Source organism: Cydia strobilella, chromosome 4 (assembly GCF_947568885.1).
Source record: "Cydia strobilella chromosome 4, ilCydStro3.1, whole genome shotgun sequence".
NCBI classification, from domain to species: Eukaryota; Metazoa; Arthropoda; class Insecta; order Lepidoptera; family Tortricidae; genus Cydia; species Cydia strobilella.
Genome location: NC_086044.1, coordinates 9,375,471 through 9,396,457, shown reverse-complemented (window position 1 = coordinate 9,396,457; position 20,987 = coordinate 9,375,471). Strand labels below are relative to the sequence as shown.

Below are 20,987 nucleotides of genomic sequence, written 5' to 3'. Positions count from 1 at the left end.
GTTCATTGTTGCTACCATTATTTACATTGTAAATCTGTTTTAAAATTTTTGTTTCTTTGTGGTGCAATAAAGAATATTTATTTATTTATTTATTTATTATTGTCGCTTGTCAATAAGGTTGATTTCAAATTGAAGCTGTATGCCTAAATGGATATAGCGCCTTATTGACAACCGACAATAAGTACCCTTTTGATTAAAAATGGCAAATTTACGGATTTTGAAGGCATCATAGAGTGTTTATGATATGTGTGTAGATAAACATTTTTAACAAGAAATACTAGAATAGAAATTAGAGACCAATTAACGTGATGCATGCATCGCATATAAAACATGGCCGTTAATGACTAAAATGTTAAACTACATAATATTTATATTATAACTTAAGTCAAACTTTAGTTATAATTAAGCCAATAAATGTAACAAAACATTCCTTTATATATATTATTAAATATATACTATGTAGGTAACTATTTAGGTACGAAATAAAACTATGAAAACGGATTATATCGCGTATATTGAATTTAGAATACATCCCGACGTTTCGAACCCTTTACAGCGTTCGTGGTCAACGGGTGACTGAGGAAAAAAAATTACAAAGGGCAAAAATTGTAATTTTTCCTCAGTCACCCGTTGACCACGAACGCTGTAAAGGGTTCGAAACGTCGGGATGTATTATAAAATTTATAAATTCAATATACGCGATATAATCCGTTTTCATAGTTTTATTTTATGAGTAACTATCGCGGTAACCGAAGACAATATTATATTTAGGTACGTCTAAATATTATATGGTACGATTGCTACACATACAAAGTTTATGTGTAATAATTTATTATAGGTACCAACCAATGGTACGATTAAATAAAACTAAAAGGTTGCTTCGAAATTCGAAAAACTCGAAAAAGCCGGTTTTATCAAACCTACACCCGGTTTTTAAAATTGGCTGCAAACCCGGTTTTTCCGGGTTTTTTCGAATTCGGTGAAACCGGGTTTGTGACGCCTAAACAAAAGTGAAGCAGCAATGCAACGCAATTATAAGGCCTCATTCTCACGAGCGCTTTTTCAACGCGCGTTAAAAAAGCGCTTGAATCTCCGCACCATAGACCTAGCATTACATAGATCAGCTATACGCGTGCGCCCGTGAGGGACAAAACATACGCAATGCGACAATGTGATTGGTCGAGAAGATTTGTAGCCCACCATAAACCATTTTTTACGGTGGGGAAAAAAAAAGTGAGACAGTGACAAGGACAAACAATAACAGCGCTTTCTCTGCTACTCCTACTGAAAGATACATAAGACTATCCCGTTCGGTCATTCCCCCCCCCCCCCCCCCTCATGACCGATCCAGTTATACTAGATTCATGGCCCGCACGCTAAATTCAATTTAAAGACCAAGGCTTAAAGTTGAAAATCCAACAACGCTTGATAAAAAGCGCTACCGTGATCGTGTGAAAATTGAAATTGTGAAATTCACATGGTCTTTAAATCTAATTTAACGTGCGGGCAGATTCAAGCGCTTTTTAGGGTTCCGTACCCAAAGGGTAAAAACGGGACCCTATTACTAAGACTCCGCTGTGTGTCTGTCACCAGGCTGTATCTCATGAACCGTGATAGGGGCTAGTGCTGCACTGGTGCTGTACTGCACCCCCTATTCCACAGACCAACCCCTAATTCACACACGTTTTACGTAGTTTCGCAAAGTTTCGAAATCAGCTCCACCGACTTTATTGAAATTTCTTGTACGTATTCGAGTGGGTCCAGAGCTGCGGTGGTTTAGGTTGGCTATTAATTAGGTTTACAAACGTCAACTCCTAGAGTTAAACCAAGAAAAGTCTGCAACGATTTTGAGAGTACACGCAGTGCAAGTGTTATTTATACGTCATATTTTCATAGAAGTTTGACGTTTAAAATAACACTTGCACTGCGTGTACTATCAAAATCGTTGCAGACTTTACTTGGCCTAACTCTATAAACGACATGATTCGATTTACTTAAGATAGCTGTTCTGTTAAGGTGATAAGTAGTTCCATAAACGGTTAGATTAGGAACAATGCAATTAAGTATTCGGCTATTCGCATCTATGCCCAATGTTCAATATACTTATCCCAAAAGCTTATCACAAAATATCTTGCACCTAATTGAAGATTCACGACTCGTTCTCGTTAAAGTTGTGAAATGTTTACCCTTTAAGGTCTTGTTATAGGCGTTACCGTGGTTATATAATACCCACGCGTTCGGCGACCATTACAAACCACGCCCATTGCAATTTTTTACAGTCACGGATCTGACAGCGGTTAGTCAAACTTTGCTTTGCTGTCCATAGCATTACCGCCCGACCCCGTAGCGTGAATATTTTGACGGGTTTAAGGCATGGTGCCGAGAAAGCGTGTTGCGACGAGCTTATCGTGACGCTCGGCTCCGTACCGTACGGTAACGCGTTATCAACAAAGCGGTGCCTTTCCCATAACATTTAGTAAGGTGCACTTCCACCAATGAAGATTTTCAACGCCACTAAATATTTAAAAAGTAGGTATACATCGACTATTTACCATTTAAAACAATTTATTCACTGAACAAGTTTGGGAACAAATCAAATTATTTTATTAAATATTTTGATTTGTGTTTTTTAAGTAGTCACACTACTATATATAAATAAAAATAATAATAATTAAAAAAAAATCTTTAATATATGACATCTATTACAGTTTTTAATTTATTCACTGTTGTAAGACTTGTAAGTGGACAAGTGGTTATTCGCCTATATGAAAATAGCACGAGAGGTAAACAACAACTTTGCCCCCTTGCAAAACAAATACTTAACTAGCTATTTTCTACATTTCATAAAGTTAAATTTGCGTAACTTTATGACTAATATTGTCTTCGGTTACCGCGGTAGTTACTTATGAATTAAAACTATGAAATCGGATTATATCGCGTATCGGGATGTATTATAAATTCAATATACGCGATATAATCCGATTTCATAGTTTTATGACTGTTAAATAGTTATTTGTTTAACAAGGAAGTAAAGTTGTTAATTGTTTAACCCCTGGTGCTAATATTGATTGATACCCGAGCAAGCGACAGATTCCAGAATTTAATCACGGGCGTAGCGAGTGGATCGAAAAGTGGAATCTTGATAGTTGCGAGGGTTTTGAGGCACGAGGGATAAACATCTTACGAACAACTCGCGAACGCGAAGCGAAGCGTCGCGGCGCGGCCGGCCCACGGCGTTCGTGTTCGCATTGTTCGCAACGAGATCGCCCACGTAGGACACTCTATAGGTATCAAAGGACTGATTCACCCCGCGCCGCATCGCTTCGCTTCGCGTTCGCGTGTTGTTCGCCTACGTAGTACCCTGCGTTACCTAGCTCCCATATTGCACAATGTACTATTTAAACCGCTAACCACTAGAATTTGAGAAACTATAAAGAATATTCGTGCATCCTCGGTATGAAGAAACAACTTACGTTTAACATTTTATACAAATGTAACTCCCTAACCACACAAAGTGCATCGTAAACCTAGTTACTATCAAATGTTGCCTTGACGAAGCGCATAAGCATTTGACAATACATACAGACAGACAGGTACAATTCATAATGATGCACTAGGTAGGTAATTATCTTATTTCGCAAATGCTATGCAGACACTTAGCCTAAAGCTCTTAAAAAGTCAGGGTCGCTCTACTTAGTTAATAAAACATCTCGTGAATAATTAACTAAATATTGCACAAATATGTGCAACACGAGAGTAAAAATGGTTTGCTTTGACTGCTGTTTTTGAGTCTCGAGCGAATAACTTTCAGCTTAGAACCTTGAACCTATAGCTTGAGCCGATCTTTAATAATCTGTGGTCTTGTGTTGCACATATTTACAACTTATTATTACAGTGTAAACATAAACAACTGTACTTATAAAAAAAAAGTGGCTAAAAAATAAGTGCATTCCCGTTGCCGCGATTTCGGGGTTGGTCCCTTATAGTCATACTTGTTATGGCCATTTTTTGCCCGGATGCTGCACTTCATGATAAAAGCAAGCCGCTTTGCACAGTGCTAGTAGGGACCAAACTGAGTGATTTGACCCGCAGCAGTGCAAGTTTCACCCCTTAGGAACAGAGATGGCGCCACTTCTTTAAAAAATATTTCAAAAAATTCTACAAGCTAAACCAATGAACCGATTTAAATGTTTAATATCTCAAATGAAAGCTCATTATATAAATTACTTTTAAAAAAATACTCAAAAAATATATACTGATTACTTTCGACAAAAAACGGCATCTTAAGTTTTTTTTTTACTCGATTGATAGTTTTTACTTGGTTTCTCAAAAAAAATGTATGGAACATAAATAGCTTAATGCATGTATATATTACTGAATAAATAACAAGTATTATAAAAAAAACCCGACACCGATACCTCTCATACTTCACGAAATATAAAAGTTTGAATGTGAGTGTAAATTTCTTCAAAATATATTTCAAAAAATTCTACAAGCTTAACTATTTGACTGATTTCGATGTTTAATATCTCAAATAAAAGCTCATTATATACATTACTTATAAAAAATAATCATAAAACATATACTGAACCCTTTTGGCAAAAAACGGCATCTTTTTATTTATTTTTCTTACTCGATTGATAGTTTTTACTTGATTTCTTAAAAAAAATATTATGGAACATGAATAGTTTAATAAATATATATATAGTACTGAGTATATAAAAGTATTACAAAAACCCGACACCGATACCTTTCATTCTTCACGAAATATTTAAGTTCAATTATGCACGTTCTTACAAATAAATCCTTTAAAAGAAATCTTCAACCGCAGTAAGTGCACTGATTTTAATATGAAATGTGTCATATGAAAAGAAATCACCCAATTTATTTTAATAAATAAAAAAATTATCAATAAAAACTGAATAAAGTTTTTTCCTGGTGGTGAATTACAAAAAAAATATAACAAATCTAAAATTAGGAATTATTTTTATTTAAAGTGACTACATTTGTAAACAAAAAACTTAAATGTCCTCTTCGGGTTCATATTTATTTATTGCAACCATGGTTTTATAGGTATTACAAATTCTTGGTAGTTCCACATGGACCCCGTGGGGGCATAGCAATAATACATGCATACTTAGGGTCTAATCTTAAATCTATGTGTATAATATAAAAGTAGGTCAATTTAGTAGTTTTTATACATATAAGCCGAATTGAATCAGATAATTGTCAGTGTATTAAATACAAAAATAAAAGGGCAACTAATTATTATTAGGTGATGTCAAATTATATGGTTCACCGGTAGATGTAAAACTGAAAAAGAAAAGTCGTTTTGAAGTACTCGTACCATTCCAATACTACAAAATCACTGATCATACATGAACTGGTTGCTGTAGATTACTGTTGAATTATTTTTGTGCCTAGTTGATAACCATTAAACCTAAAATTTTGTGCCAGACCTATAATTAGTGGTCAGCATGCAAAATAACCCTGGATTGAAAATTACATTAACTTACTTTTGATTTGTACAGCCACATTTGCATGATTTACACTGGGCTGTGCATGGCCAGCTGACGCGACGACACCCACAATGCATAGTTTCGCAGCCAGATTTGCAGCCACAATGGTCCAAGAGGCTTAATTGAGACCAAATCGCGGTAACTGCCGACCATTCCGGAGTCCAACTCTCTTTTTCCTCAGTCCATCCCCAAAAAGATGTACATGGTATGGAAACTTCTGGTTTCAGAGCGTTTCCCCATATATGGCCCTCTTGGTAAGCTGCTCGAAGTGCATGTTTATAGAGAGCAGCTGATGTAGGTGGCAGGGTTGGCAGGTTCTAATTTCTCGGCCAAATCAGATTTGTTCCCTGAACGACGCCCTCCATTGACTGACAACGAAGGTGGACAAATTTGGTTTTCGTACTCCAGTACAACAATTCAAGAATTCTTCCAAGAATTCGTTCAGATCAAGCTGCCTTTCTCTGGCCACTATAAAGAGACGGGAAAATAGGAGTATGTCAACTTTTAAGTTTTTGATTTTGTCAGTTGTCAGGTGTGTAACTACATATTTTAATTTTAGTATAAAGTTACCCTAGATTTGTGTTATTGTTTGGCCAAACGGAACACATAAACGTAAATGAAGTTCACAAATATTTGTTTGCTTCAAAAAAACAAGCTTGTGACAAGCCTGCCACCTACATCAGCTGCTCTCTATAAACATGCACTTCGAGCGGCTTACCAAGCGGGCCATATATGGGGAAACGCTATGAAACCAGAAGTTTCCATACCATGTCCATCTTCTTAGGGATGGACTGAGGAAAAAGAGAGTTGGACTCCGGAATGGTCGGCAGTTACAGCGATTTGGTCGAAATTAAGCCTCTTGGACCATTGTGGCTGCAAATCTGGCTGCGAAACTATGCGTTGTGAGTGTCGTCGCGTCAGCTTACCATGCACAGCCCAGTGTAAATCATGCAAAGGTGGCTGTACAAATCAAAAGTAAGTTAATGTAATTTTCAATCCAGAGTTATTTTGCATGCTGACCACTGATTACAGGTCTGGCACAAAATTATAGGTTTAATGGTAATCAACTAGGCACAAAAATAATTCAACAGTGAATCTACAGGCACAAAAATTATCCAACAGTAATGTACAGCAACCAGTTCATGTATGATCGGTGATTTTGTAGTATTGAAATGGTACGAGTACTTCTCAAAACGACTTTTTTTTTCAGTTCTACATCTACCGGTGAACCCGAAGAGGACATTTGAGTTTTTTGTTTACAAATGTAGTCACTTTAAATAAAAATAATTCCTAATTTTAGATTTGTTATATTTTTTTGTAGTTCAGCACCAGGAAAAAACTTTATTCAGTTTTTATTTATTAATTTTTTTATTTATTAAAATAAATTGGGTGATTTCTTTTCATATGACACATTTAATATTAAAATCAGTGCACTTACTGCGGTTGAAGATTTCTTTTAAAGAATTTATTTGTAAGAACGTGCATAATTGAACTTAAATATTTCGCGAAGAATGAAAGGTATCGGTGTCGGGTTTTTTTGTAATACTTTTATATACTCAGTACTATATATATATTTATTAAACTATTCATGTTCCATAATTTTTTTTTATGAAATCAAGTAAAAACTATCAATCGAGTAAGAAAAAAAACTTAAGATGCCGTTTTTTGCCAAAAGTATTCAGTATATGTTTTTTTAATATCTTTTTATAAGTAGTATATATAATGAGCTTTTATTTGAGATATTAAACATTAAAATCGGTCGAATAGTTTAGCTTGTAGAATTATTTGGAATATATCTTGAAGAAATTTACACTCACATTCAAACTTTCATATTTCGAAGAGTATGAGAGATATCGGTGTCGGGTTTTTTTTATAATACTTGTTATTTATTCAGTAATATATACATGCATTAAACTATTCATATTCCATACAATTTTTTTGAGAAATCAAGTAAAAACTATCAATCGGGTAAAAAAACAAACTTAAAATTCCCGTTTTTATCAAAAGTATTGAGTATATATTTTTTGAGTATTTTTTTAAAAGTAATGTATATAATGCGCTTTCATTTGAGATATTAAACATTTAAATCGGTTCATTGGTTTAGCTTGTAGAATTTTATGAAATATTTTTTAAAGAAGTGGCGCCATCTATGTTCCTAAGGGGTGAAACTGCCGCTGCTGCGGGTCAAATCGCTCAGTTTGGTCCCTACTATCACTGTGCAGAGCGGCTTGCTTTTATCATGAAGTGCAGCATTTTGTTCATAACAAGTATGACTATTAGTAAAATTTGCTCAGTATAATCCCAAAATCTGCCTGGCAAACGGGAATGCATTTATTTTTTAGTCACCGTGTATAATTATAACAAATATCTACATATGTTATATTAGTAAATACGTCTTATTTCACAGTTTCAGTTTAATGCAACTGTCCTTTCTTTATTACATATATTATTGCTTTCCCTTGCTACGCTCAAGATTCTACCTTAGAATCACTCGCTTCGCTCGTGATTCAATTATAGAATCTTTCGCTTTCTCGGGACTCAAAATAAACACTCGCAAGAAAAACCAACTTTCCTCTCTTGTTGCACAAATAACTATTTCTTCTCTCCTATTCGGAAAGTTCACCTTTCATAATTACATGCTTGATCACAAGTTTGGGTGTGTATTGGTATGTAAATGTCACATTGCGCAATCAGAAAACTAAATGTTTGTTACCTATTGGTAGATAAATCTTTATTCGTATTAGTCGTAAATTTTACTTCAATATAATTTTTAAAACATTTCAACAAATCAACACTAATGTACGTGTCGCTATTAGTCACTATTATCCCTAACAACTAGATGATACTTTTTGCAATGATATATGTAACTCCGTATAAGATAGGTAAGTAGTCTAAGAAAAAAATATATGCTCGAATAGATGGCGCCATACCTTTGGCCTATAGTTTTTATTCATTTTTAGTTTTAATCCTGTGTCGAAAGATGGCAGTAAATTTACCGTGACTACAAAGTTTACTATGACAATCATCCTCTATACACTCTATTCTCTTTGGTTTTTGTTTTGCCGTTAAAAAATATATGACCTTCCTCCTGATTCAAAAGTAGAGAGGTAACATGTTAGATCTACCGCTACCAGGGTCCGAGTGGTCAATTCGAACATTTCGAACTGATGTTAATTTCATTTAATTTTGACCTTGCCTTCTAATATTTGATAAGCCGACTAAAACGCCCAATTTCTCGAGTAGGTAATACCCACCACCATTGACCAGACAAGTGTCCACCTACCCTACCTATATACATCGTCATCAAGTAACTTTTGGGCCTTATAGCTCCATAAAATAAACCCTTGATCTACGCCGTGTTTCACTACAGCTACTGTGTTTCACTACATAGTATAAAACAAAGTCGCTTCCTGCCTTCTGTCTGTCCCTAGTCCCTATGTATGCTTAGAGCAACGGATTTTAATGCGGTTTTTTAATAGATAGAGTGATTCAAGAGGAATAGACCGCGGGCCAGGCGCAAATTTCGTCAGGCATCGCCTCCCGGGCGAAAACTCGTATAGTGGTTAACGGCTATGTATGATGAACCCTCGTGGACGTCAGCTACCGTTCCGTTGGTGGGTTGAGGAATGGCAGCCACCGAAACACGTAAAAAAATGTAGTCGTCGCCTCTCGCTTGATACTTTGTCAGTTGATAGTTTAGATGCTTTTGTGAATAAACAAAATCGTCAGCCGATTGTATCGCAGTGGAAAGACCATCAGCTGGTCACATGAACAACAAGGACTGGCAACAAGGACAAAAAATCTGAACTGCCCGTTTACACCAAGGCTAGCTAAAAGTCACTGAGTACTGTGCTCGGTACCAGGCTATCAAAGTTTTTAATAGGCTACCCACAGAACTCAAAGCTATTTCTAAAGGATGACTCACGTTAAACCGGGCCGTGACCGGGCCGGAGCTTCCGGAGCTTCGTTTTCTATGGAAAGCATCACGTGATCACCTGTCATGTCATAGAAAAGTAAGCGCCGGAAGCTCCGGCCCGGTCACGGCCCGGTCTAACGTGAGTCATCCTTAACCCGTTCATATTTAAAAATAAATTGAGGTCGTTTTTGCTGGGAAATAGTTATTTGTTATACAAGGGTGCAAAGTTGTATTTTACCCGCGAGTGTGGAATTGAAACACGAGCAAGCGAAAGGATTCTATAGTGGAACCACGAGCGAAGCGAGTGGTTCTAAAATAGAATCCCGAGCGTAGCGAGTGTTTTAACACACGAGAAGTAAAATACATTTGCACCCGTGTGTAACACAAAACTTTTCCCCTCACTATAGCGAGGAAAGTGCAACATCCATAGGCGTTAGATCATCTTCATCACTGGAATCACTCATTTTTTTACGATATTATAACAAAAAACTCTGGAAATTCTGTACTTTTACGTGAGAAGTTTTTAAGTAAAATTTTTGTTGACAATGTTGACATTTCTGACGTATGAAATGTCAATGATGCATTTTGAAATTGCATCGACTTAACTTGTGCGTTCAGAATTATATTTAACATAATTATTAAAAAACAAACGTTTATTAAGGAATTTTAAGGTTTATGACTTAAAATCATTAAATAAAGCTAAATCTGGTATTTTTTATTAGATTCTCAAACCATTTATTTAATGATAATTAATATCAAACGAACCATTATTATGAGCGTTTTACGTTTTGTTATCTGTCAAGCTACTTAAACACGCTCCATCCAAGGTCAAATTACTTTCCCCACTAGTGGATAAAATGCGTTTTTCCCCGCTTGTTTTAAAGGATAAAAGAGGGCTTTCCGAGCTAGTGAGGGGAAAACGTTTTTATTTAGTTTTCCAGTACAATAATGAATCTATTTAATTTTGACATGTGCATCGTAAATTATTTAAATGAATCGTTTTTTTTTAGTTAAGTATTTGTTTTTGTATGGATTGACATGTTATCAAATATTTAATTAAATTGTATGTACTTAATCGAATTTAAACTGTTGTGAGACATACTAACATTAAATCCTTTTACGGTTTAGACTCACTTGTTTTAGTCACTCGCAATTAATCGTCAATTATTATTGAAAATGTATTTATTTGCTGACATGTCCCATAATTACTTAGTTTAATTAAGTTAGAAGCATGTATGTAATTAGTTCGTAAGTTTTCTAACACAATGCCTTATTGTTAAAGAAATAAAAAAAATGAAAAAATGAAACATGAAATAGTACATTTCGATGCTAGTGCGGAAAGTATGTCATTACTTCACGAGTACCGAGATATCTTGCCACGAGCCGTAGGCGAGTGACAAGACTCGGGACGAGTGAATAATGACATATCCGCACGTGTATCGAACGACGTTTTTTAATACAGTTGCGAAAAAATAAGAAAAGCAACAAGTATTAAGGAATGGAATTCGAAACTTTTTATATTATTAATTCTGTGACATCATTGACATTGACATTATGAAGAGGTGTTTTTCTGGCTTTTATTCGACTAGAATAGATTTTGTTATTATTATTCAACCCACTTCAATTAAAGTTTTTTTTTCAAATGCATGTTCTATAAGACAGAAACAATTGTAAATATCAATATTTACGATTATTTGTGTATCGTATATTTATAAAAACAATATCGAATGTTGCCTTTGGAAACTTAAAACATTCTTGCAGTAAGAAAATATGCCTTCTTTGACAGGCGTTCCGTTCCATTCAGACAACTTATTAAGAACGGTTTTTCAACATTAAAAATAAACGTGTTATAATACTTACCTATAATGATGAAGAGGTAAGTAATAAAATTTGAAATATGCATATTTTTCGTATTCTTACATTAACAGTAGGTTTTTATGTTGATTACGACGTTTAAAGGAAACTAATATAAACACTCATCAATAAGTAGTCATGAATTGGAACAAGTATAAATTTAAAAAAATTGGAAAAGTAAAAAGCACTAGTTCGCGAAAACCAACTTTCCGCACGCTAAACAGCCACGAAAAGTAGCACTTTTTGAGCAACTGTATTAAAAAATATTTTTTTAGTCATCTGCGTTATCGCCTCCCGTTTGATACTTGGCAGGTGATAGTTTATGTGCTAATGTTAATAAAACAAATCGTCAGCCTTTTGTATCGCGGTGGAAAGACCGTGTTACGTGTTTCGGTGGCGGTACCAACGGAGCGGCAGCTGACGTTCACGAGAGTTCATCACACAGCCGTTAACCACTATACGAGTTTTCGCCCGGGAGGCGATTGGTCATGGAAATCTGTTCCTGGCCCGCGGTCGGGGCGGGTCGCTTAGTTTTCATTTAAATGAGAACAAATTTACCAAGTTCTCATAGGTAGTAGTAGTAGATGTTAAGCAAGGGATGAAAGGCACCCATTTCTGACTTACACTACATATTTTGGCACTCGAATAGAGTGACAGTGCTTGGACAGCGCCTATAGTTCGAACATATATAATGGCGAAACCATAGATAGGTACGCGTGTACCATAGATAAAAATCATCCCCAATTTACGAGTACGTGTATGGCTGTAGGGGAAATACCCTAATTTTTTTTTATATTATTTTTTATCACTGTCGGCATAATTGATTTATATACCCAAGCCAAATTGCAGCTTTCTAGTACCAACCATTGATCAAGGATTCACGGAGCAGAGTCGCGGACGAACAGACAGGCGGACATGGTGAAACTGACAGAGTTCCTATACCTAGTTGACTACGGAACTGTAAAAAAGGTCTACTAGGGTCTGTAATAATCGCGTAGTAGACCCAGTAGACCACCTTGCGCTGGCATCTCCGCGCATTATGGCAATGACTGACATTGTCCATGGGCACTCGTGCGGCAACACTTACAAGCCTATCGAACGATTTCTATGCCATCGTTTGTCGTACATAAGCCGGTTTCACTGCGACACCAAACAAGTGAGAAACGTAGAATAATTACACAAAACGGCAAAAAAAAGGTTTGTCGGTAAGTATTAGCACCTAAAGTTTAGGACTTTAGATTAACATAAAATTACGCAATTTTAAAGAAAGAAAGCTTAACTTCCGAATGCTAAGCAATAAAAAAAGTTATTGTTATTCGAATCATTAAAATTGAAGTTTATGTAAATTATTTTTATGATATTTTGAGTTGTGTTTTAAGGGTTCCGTACCCAAAGGGTAAATACGGGACCCTATTACTAATAGCTATAGCGGTTAGCAAAATGAAACTGCACTTGATGCAGAAAGCAAGCCGCTTTGCCCAGTGATACTAGGGACCAATCTGAATGATTTCATCCGAGGAAACACAAATTTCATCCACTAGAATTCAAGATGGCGGACTTTTTCCAAAATGGCGGCTGCAAAATTAAAAAAAATTGTAGACACAAAACGGGGGCACCGATTTTAGTGATTGATATATCAATCAATTCGTATTGACACCTGTAATCGGAAAAAAAAAACCATTTAAGAAATTAAAGATGGCGGCCGAATATTAAGAAAATTATGTTTTTTTTCTTTCTTTTTTTTCCTTCTATTGAAAATAACAACTAAATGTTAAATAGGATGGTCACATATTCTTTCATTTAGATGAAACCTGATAATATTAGCTACAAAATAAAATAAAAAACTTGAGAATCCGTTGAGTAGTTTTTTAACTATACGCATTACAAAAAGCGCGTAACTCCCGTCAGAAACGGCCCCCTCGCATCAAAACTTACAACTTTGATGATATTTCTTTATATTTAAAGGTAAAAAAAGAAAATAATACATATTTACTTTATTAATTGAGCTGTAAATAAATGTATTGCCGCTTATTATTTGTGACGTTCCACGAAAAAGGAACCTTATGGAGGCTGGCGCTTACGTCGCATAGCACCGCGATAGTATTGGAGCGGCGTTAATAATAGCTTAAGCGCCAACCGCCATAAGGTATCTTTACCCTTGGGACGTCACATTTACTCCTCTTTATCATCTTCGTCCGATGTGGTTGAACTGTAAAAAAAAGAAAATTCATATGAAATCAGAACAAAATATACCTACCTAATATAATTAAATTGAATATATAGAAATGAACTACGCCAAACTGTCCCGCCCCTCCATTACTATTTCAATGTGTGTAGTATTGAGGTTTCATAAGTCCTGAACAGTATATAGCATTAATTCAGGATATGTATACCAATGTCACCACCCAGATAGTTTGTCCAGCTGGAACCTGTGAAAAATTTGAAATAAGCAACGGAGTGCATCAAGGGTCAATATTAAGCTCGTTATTATTTAACGTCACCATAGATTACTTAACAAGGGCTCACCAAAAACCAGTGCCATGGAACATATTATATGCTGATGACGTCGCCCTAATATCAGATAATGTCGAAGATCTCCAAAATCAACTAAACATTTGGACTAAATCATTAGAGGAAAATGGTTTGAGAGTAAGCCGTAAGAAAACAGAACACATGTCATGTTTGTTTGACGGTACAACAGATCCCAACTCAATCAAGCTCTACATAAATTAGGGTCGATAATCAGCAACGATGGTAAAATTGATAGAGACGTAACTCATAGAACCACAGTAGGCTGGATGAAGTGGAGGCAGTTGTTGTGTGATAACAGAATGCCTTTAAAAATAAAGGGTAAATTATATAAAACCGCAGTGCGACCCGCCATACTTTATGGAACCGAATGCTGGGCATCAACAAAACAACACGTTCAAAAACTGCATATAACAGAGATGCGCATACTTCGCTGGTCAGCTGGTCACCCGGAGGGATAGGATCCGTAACGAATACGTGAGAGGCAGTTTTAAAATCGCTCCTATTGAAGAAAAGCTGAAGGAAAAGCGACTACGCTGGTACGGTCACGTACTCAGGCGGTCTTCAGATCACATGGTATGAGTGGCATTGGATCTACCAACGACGAAACGGGGCCGTGGAAGACGCCCTGCTACTTGGCTGACAACGTTCCAAAATGACCTGAAAAACACAAATATTGACGCCGGAACAGCACAAAATCGTCCTGTGTGGAGAAAGAGGACAAGGAGAGCCGACCCCAGATAATGGGAAAAGGCGTAGGTAGAAGAAGAACTCCATTGCTTCTTTCGCACCTCCGAAGGAGAGGCGAATTGCCTTCCCATCCTTTCATTGGATTTTTGGCGGTATCTATGCGCCGCCCGTTACAACGGGCGGGTCTCTTGAGGCCCAAAAAGTGGGCTGGCATCTTAGCGGGCTCGTATGGCCCTGTTGTTAAGTGTGTTTGGGGCTTCTAGGTCCATCCGGGCTGTTCAAGACCGCAACGAGGTCGTCGAAGAGGTCGGCAGCCGGGGGCGTGCGGTAGATGGGTGCTGGCGCTGGCGGCGGCGTGACGCGTCTGGGGCTTCTGGGTCCGACCGGCATGCTTAAGACCTCTAGGACGAGGGCGTCGAAGTAGGTGGGTGCTGCTGGGGCTGGCGGCGGCGTGGTGCGTGCGGCAGTTTCGGGGGCTGGTGCCGGCGCTGTTGAAGGTGTCGGGGCAGACGTCGTTTGTGTAGACGCTGATTTTGTGGTGGCAATCTTTGCAGGCTTCTTTTTCGCAGCGGTACTGGGCTCCTTCGCCGGCTGCGGTCGTACCACCCCCCTTTGGGTGGGGGGGTTTTCCGGCGCCATCAGTGTTGAAGGCGCCGACTCTTCCACCGTGGGCTTGGCGACCGTGGCGTTGGTGATGGGGCCCGGGCGCGACGGGGCCGAGAAGTATGATTTCCCGGCCTTTCATAGGCGGTAGGCCCTCTTGAAAGCAGGGCAGTTCCTGTGGTTTCCTGGGTGCGGTCCCCTACAGTTCCTGCATGTGGCTTCATTCTCTAATGGTCTCGTGCACTGGCCGGCCCAGTGCGGTTCAGCGCAGCGGACGCAGGCCAGTTGTCGGTGGCAGCCGTGAGATGAGTGGCCAAATCCTTGGCAGCGGTGGTACTGCGCGGGCCCCTTCTTCCCGCGCCATGCCTCCACCTTGATCCCTCTCAGGTGGAGTAGCTCAGACACCCCGTAGATGCCCGCGTGGTCCCGGGCAGTCCCCGCGAGCTGAACGAAGTAGATGCAGCCCGGGCGTCCCGCTCTCGCGTTGATCTCTTTAACATATTCTACGGGGTGGCCCAGCTTCTCCAGGGCGATCTTGATTTCTTCAGAAGCCGTGTTGATGGGGAGGCCTCTAACGGCCACTTTGAGCCGCTTCTCACTCTCCAGCCCGTAGACATTGAAAAGCGGCTTGATGGCGTCTGAGGTCTCTCCCTTCTTCTCGGCTTCGTTGATGGCATCGGTCGCTTCTTTTTCCAGTTTGGAAAGATGGCGGATTACAGTGCGGTATTCCTCCTCGGAGCGGGGTTCGAATCGAATGCCCTCCCCTATCGGCGTAGTGAAGGGCGGTGTCCCGAGTACTTGCGTTAGGTCCTCCAGGACCCTCGGCCAGTTGGGAAGAATTTCGGCGAAAATGGGTGGGTACTTGAGTTTTTTTTTTTTGAGTACCCACATCATCTTCACCGCAAGGCTGCTTGGCACTATCGCTCTTTTTAGTGCATGTATTGTTTTTTTTTTTTTAATGGAGTCTTTTTTTTGTTAGCAGCCTTGCTGCCGGTGGTTGCTGTGCACGCGTTGGCTACGCCCGAGGGGAGGGCTGCGGCCTTCGCGTAGCTGCTGGTGCTGGGCCCCGCAGGTGTCGTTGCGGTGGGCGCCGTCGTGGGGGTTGACGCTCCCGGCTTGAGGGCTTCGGTGCGTGCTGTGGCGCTGTCAGGGCCCTTGTGGGGGCCTGGTGTGGGTTGCAGGGCGGCTCTCGTTTGGGCGCGGAGTCGCGGGTCGGTAGGCGGAGACGGGTTTTGGCAGACCCGTTTCGGTTCCCTCTTCTCTGGAGGGCTGCATTCCGGTCTCCTCTTCACTGCCGAAGGTGAAAGGAAGTCCGGGTGCTTCTCCACGAAGCGGAGTAGAGGGGCGTCATGGAGCAATGCCCTTATTCTTGATGATGTCTCTGTGCCATTGCCATCCTCTTGGAGTTGGAAGTCATCTAATGACAGTTGGGAACCGCAATGGTCTGAAGCCAGGGAGATATGGCGTGTATTATCATACCCGGACCATTGCGGCTGTAAAAAAGGTTGCGAAACAATGCGCTGCACGTGTCGGAGGGTGGGTCTACCCTGCACAGTGCAATGCAGAATGCAGCACATGCAAAGGCAACTGCAAAAACGAAAGGTTACTTATAGATAAACTACGCCAAACTGTCCCGCCTCTCCATTACTATTTAAATACTACACACATTCTTCTTCTTCTAGGATTGACAACGGTAGCCACCTGCACGGACGCACCTTAACCGCACCAGCTATTTCGAACGTTTTTTCCTACGGAAAAAATAGGCGAATCGCGCCCGGCCCCGCCGGAGGGGATTACCAGCGACTTCACAGAACCCTGCAGCCGCGAGGACCCGTACCATGGATGCGACGTAAGCGCCAGCCTCCATAAGGTTCCTTTTTCCGTGGAACGTCACAAATAATAAGCGGCAATACAATAAATTATTTATAGCTCAATAAAGTAAATATGTATTATTATTATTTTTTACCTTTAAATATAAAGAGAAATCATCAATCTTTTTGTAATGCGTATAGTTAAAAAACTACTCAACGGATTGTCAAGTTTTTTATTTTATTTTGTAGCTAATATTATCAGGTTTCATTTAAATGAAAGAATATGTGACCATACTATAGAACATTTAGTTGTTATTTTCAATAGAAGGAAAAAAGAAAGAAAAAAACATAATTTTCTTAATATTTGGCCGCCATCTTTAATTTCTTAAATGGTATATATTTTTTCCGATTACAGGTGTCAATACGAATTGATTGATATATCAATCACTAAAATCGGTGCCCCCGTTTTGTGTCTACAATTTTTTTTAATTTTGCAGCCGCCATTTTGGAAAAGGTCCGCCATCTTGAATTCTAGTGGATGAAATTTGTGTTTCCTCGGATGAAATCATTCAGATTGGTCCCTAGTATCACTGGGCAAAGCGGCTTGCTTTCTGCATCAAGTGCAGCTTTCGATGCAAATATCGCCGTAACCGCTAGTACTATAAGACTCCACTGTCCGTCTGTCTGTCACCAGGCTGTATCTCATGAACCGTGATAGCTAGACAGTTGAAATTTTCACAGATGATGTATTTCTGTTGCCGCTATAACAGCATATACTAAAAACAGAATAAAATAAATATTTAAGGGGGGCTCCCAATCCCAAACAACAAACGTGATTTTTTTGCCGTTTTTCGCGTAATGATACGGAACCCTTCGTGCGCGAGTCCGACTCGCACTTGGCCGGTTTTTTTAAGTAGTTCACAAGTCGATGCGGCCGGCGCGGCGGCGGGGTGTGGTCGGGTGGTCTAGTGGTCAGGACAAGGACGTTAGCCGCGAAAGCTGCAGACGCGGGTTCGATTCCCGCCTCGGCCACCGGTGGACTTGGGACTTGATCACTTTTTCTTTAGTGTATGATATGATATCTATTTCAGTTTATGACACAACTATTTGTTAAACGTAATCTGTCTTCACCAATATCCACGCATTCACCAATATCAACGAACCGAGTAAATGAGTTGTTAGCAAAAAGCCGCTAAACAAATGTGTTGTTTAACTTTCACTTATATCCACAGTTATCTCACAGCGGTGGCCCGCCGCGCCGGTACCGCGACCCCATCAGTCCCAGTGACAAGTCAATTGTATAATTTGCATACAACTATTATTTTATGGTCTTAAATGATAATATTATGCTCTTATGTAGATGTCATTGACCCAAGGCATGCCTTTAAAAGCTTGTTAAAAAATGTAAACCGATAAGAACCCAAATAACCCAAAAACTGGGTTCTATCGCCTATATAGGTATAAACTGAAATATTTATCGAAGACTATCTACATATCAACAAATTTCATCAAATTCGCTTCTATTGGGTCGCATACAAATTTCCACCTCCTCTAGGCTTGATTTTGGGGTAGCACCTAGGTATCTTACGTCCTTCATCAGGACTCAAACTATATCCAAACCAAATTTTATCTAAATCTGTTTAGCTGTTATTGATTCCCTATACAAACTTCCACCCCCCTTTTCATCCCCTTAAAGGGTAATATCTGGAAGAAAAACTACCCTTTGGCCTTCCCCGGGACTCAAACTATCTCTATACCAAATTTCAACTAAATCATGCACCAGCGCCGGCGCGCGGGCGGTGCTACACCGAGTACAACGCGCGGGCGGGACAGTTCCTTTCGACAAAGTTTGTTATTCATGCAGTTTGTTATAAACTGAAATAGATTTTGTGACGAAGTCCTCCTGCACCTGTAGGGCTTCGTCACTTTTTAATATATGACATTTATTTCAGTTTATAATGGATATAGTATATCCATTTAGATATATAGTTAAACATGTAGCCAGTGAATTTCCTCCTTATCCTGGCAGTGTCCTTCACTGGCACCTCAAAAATTTGTTTGGCATCATAATAGTGCGGTCTATACCGTCTTTGTAATCGTGAGACCTTAAACATGTTTCGTGATGATAGAATCTAGAACAGCAATCAAGGTCACGGCGTAGTCTACAAATTTTGAGTTTCAGTTCTAAGTATGGGGAACCCCCAAAATTTATTGTTTTTTTCTTTCTATTTTTGTATTATAGTTTATAAATCTTAATGCGGTTCACAAAATACATCTACTTACCAAGTTTCAACAGTTTCTTATAGTTTCGGAAAAAAGTGGCTGTGACATACGGACGGACAGACAGACAGACATGACGAATCCATAAGGGTTCCGTTTTTTGCCATTTGGCTACGGAACCCTAAAAAGGGTCATTTTGTATGGCAATTTCTATACGAAAGGGACGCGGACGGGAAAGACACTCGTTTGTAATGGGAATGGCACTTTAACACTTTGCCAAGTCAAAATTAGTGCAGAGTTAACTTTGACGGACTCTAGATGGCATGACAATGACAATCATCTCACGTTACTTTCATGTCGGTTTGGTCATCACTACATAGTAGGTATATGTATAGTATAAAACAAAGTCGCTTTCCGCTGTCTGTCTGTCCCTATGTATGGTATGCTTAGATCTTTAATACTACGCAACGGATTTTGATGCGGTTTTCACCTATCAATAGAGTAATTCTTGAAGGTTTTAGTGTATAATCTGTAAAGGTTTTGTGTAACCCGTGCGAAGCCGGGGCGGGTGGCTAGTTTCAAATAAGAAATTACAACAACAGTTTAAGGCGCTAGTCGCTATTGTTGGCCGTAAACTCTTACTTTCTAGAGTATATATCTGCTTAACGGTTCAACAAAAAATTATGAAAAAAATATATATTAATCTCCATTTTATGTACAACATTCCTAACGTTTGACTTCTTCCCTATGACTTATAGTTTCTCCATAAAAGGAACATTACGACAGGTCGTTTTGCGACTAACTTTGCTTATATCTCCTAAACGGTTTATTCGATTAGTCATTTTTAACCTAAAATATTTTTTTAACAGGCACTACAAACGCAACGTTTCATAATGTTAAAAAATAAGATTTTTTTAAAGAAATCGAATATTATTCAACATTTCGTGCGTATGCAGCTCGAAAAAAGCGTGGCCGGCACGTGTGCTAGCTTTGAGACGAGGAGGCTGTGTCGCTCATCGCTCCGTGCCTTCCTTGTACTCTGTATGCTTGTGCTGAGCCCAAGTGCAATAAAATTGGAGTTATTGTGGCCAAAGACTAAATAACTGCAGAAAGTTGATTTGATTCTGACGCGCTTTAGCGCGCCTAACACGGTGTTTCGCAGCCTATTATAACGAAAATAATGACAATATTTCCACTTATGTTTGAGAAAGCTTCATTTGAAATATAAAAATAAAAGTTTTCTAACATGCGCGGACATAAATTGCCATTTTTACGTTTTGTATAAAGTTCGATTCCTAACAATACAATAATTAATTGATTAATATAGGCTATCAATTTACGTTGTATATAGATATTTATTTATTCATTTTTAAGTTTAATTTTTTTAAATTGTGTTGGGAGATTGGGTAATCTCCAATTGATTGGTGGTGGTTGATGATGAAAACGAACAGTGACAAGTAAGAGTCAATTGATATTCTTTTAATCATAAATGAAAGTAGGCAAACCCAAATATAAACTATTTATAAATCATGACCCTTACAATTGATTAAGCCTTTTAGTAAAAAGAACAAAACGGCCTGTCGTATTTTTTTTTGGCGAAACTATAAATTAAGGCGAAAGGAAAAAATCAAACGTACTACTTACCACCGCAACGATTATACGAGTACCTATGCTATAATGTAATAGTTAGTTCGTGTTTAACAAATGTTTTCTTGTTCAGATACGAATAGACCTTGCATTAAATAATACCTCTTTAATTCAGAAACTATATACTTACTTACTGTTACGGTCTAGAGCGTATTTCTTCTAAATGGGTAAACAAAAAAATTATGAAAAAAATATATA

General features: G+C 38.7%; 1 protein-coding gene across 1 annotated transcript; it reads right to left on the bottom strand.

Annotated features, from left to right (window-relative positions):
• Positions 1 to 14,748: 14,748 nt before the first annotated feature.
• Positions 14,749 to 15,147, bottom strand: LOC134740908 (uncharacterized). The gene has a single exon (XM_063673563.1). It carries the CDS (start codon positions 15,145 to 15,147, stop codon positions 14,749 to 14,751), a length of 399 nt encoding a protein of 132 aa, XP_063529633.1.
• Between the last annotated feature and the right edge of the window lie 5,840 nt (positions 15,148 to 20,987).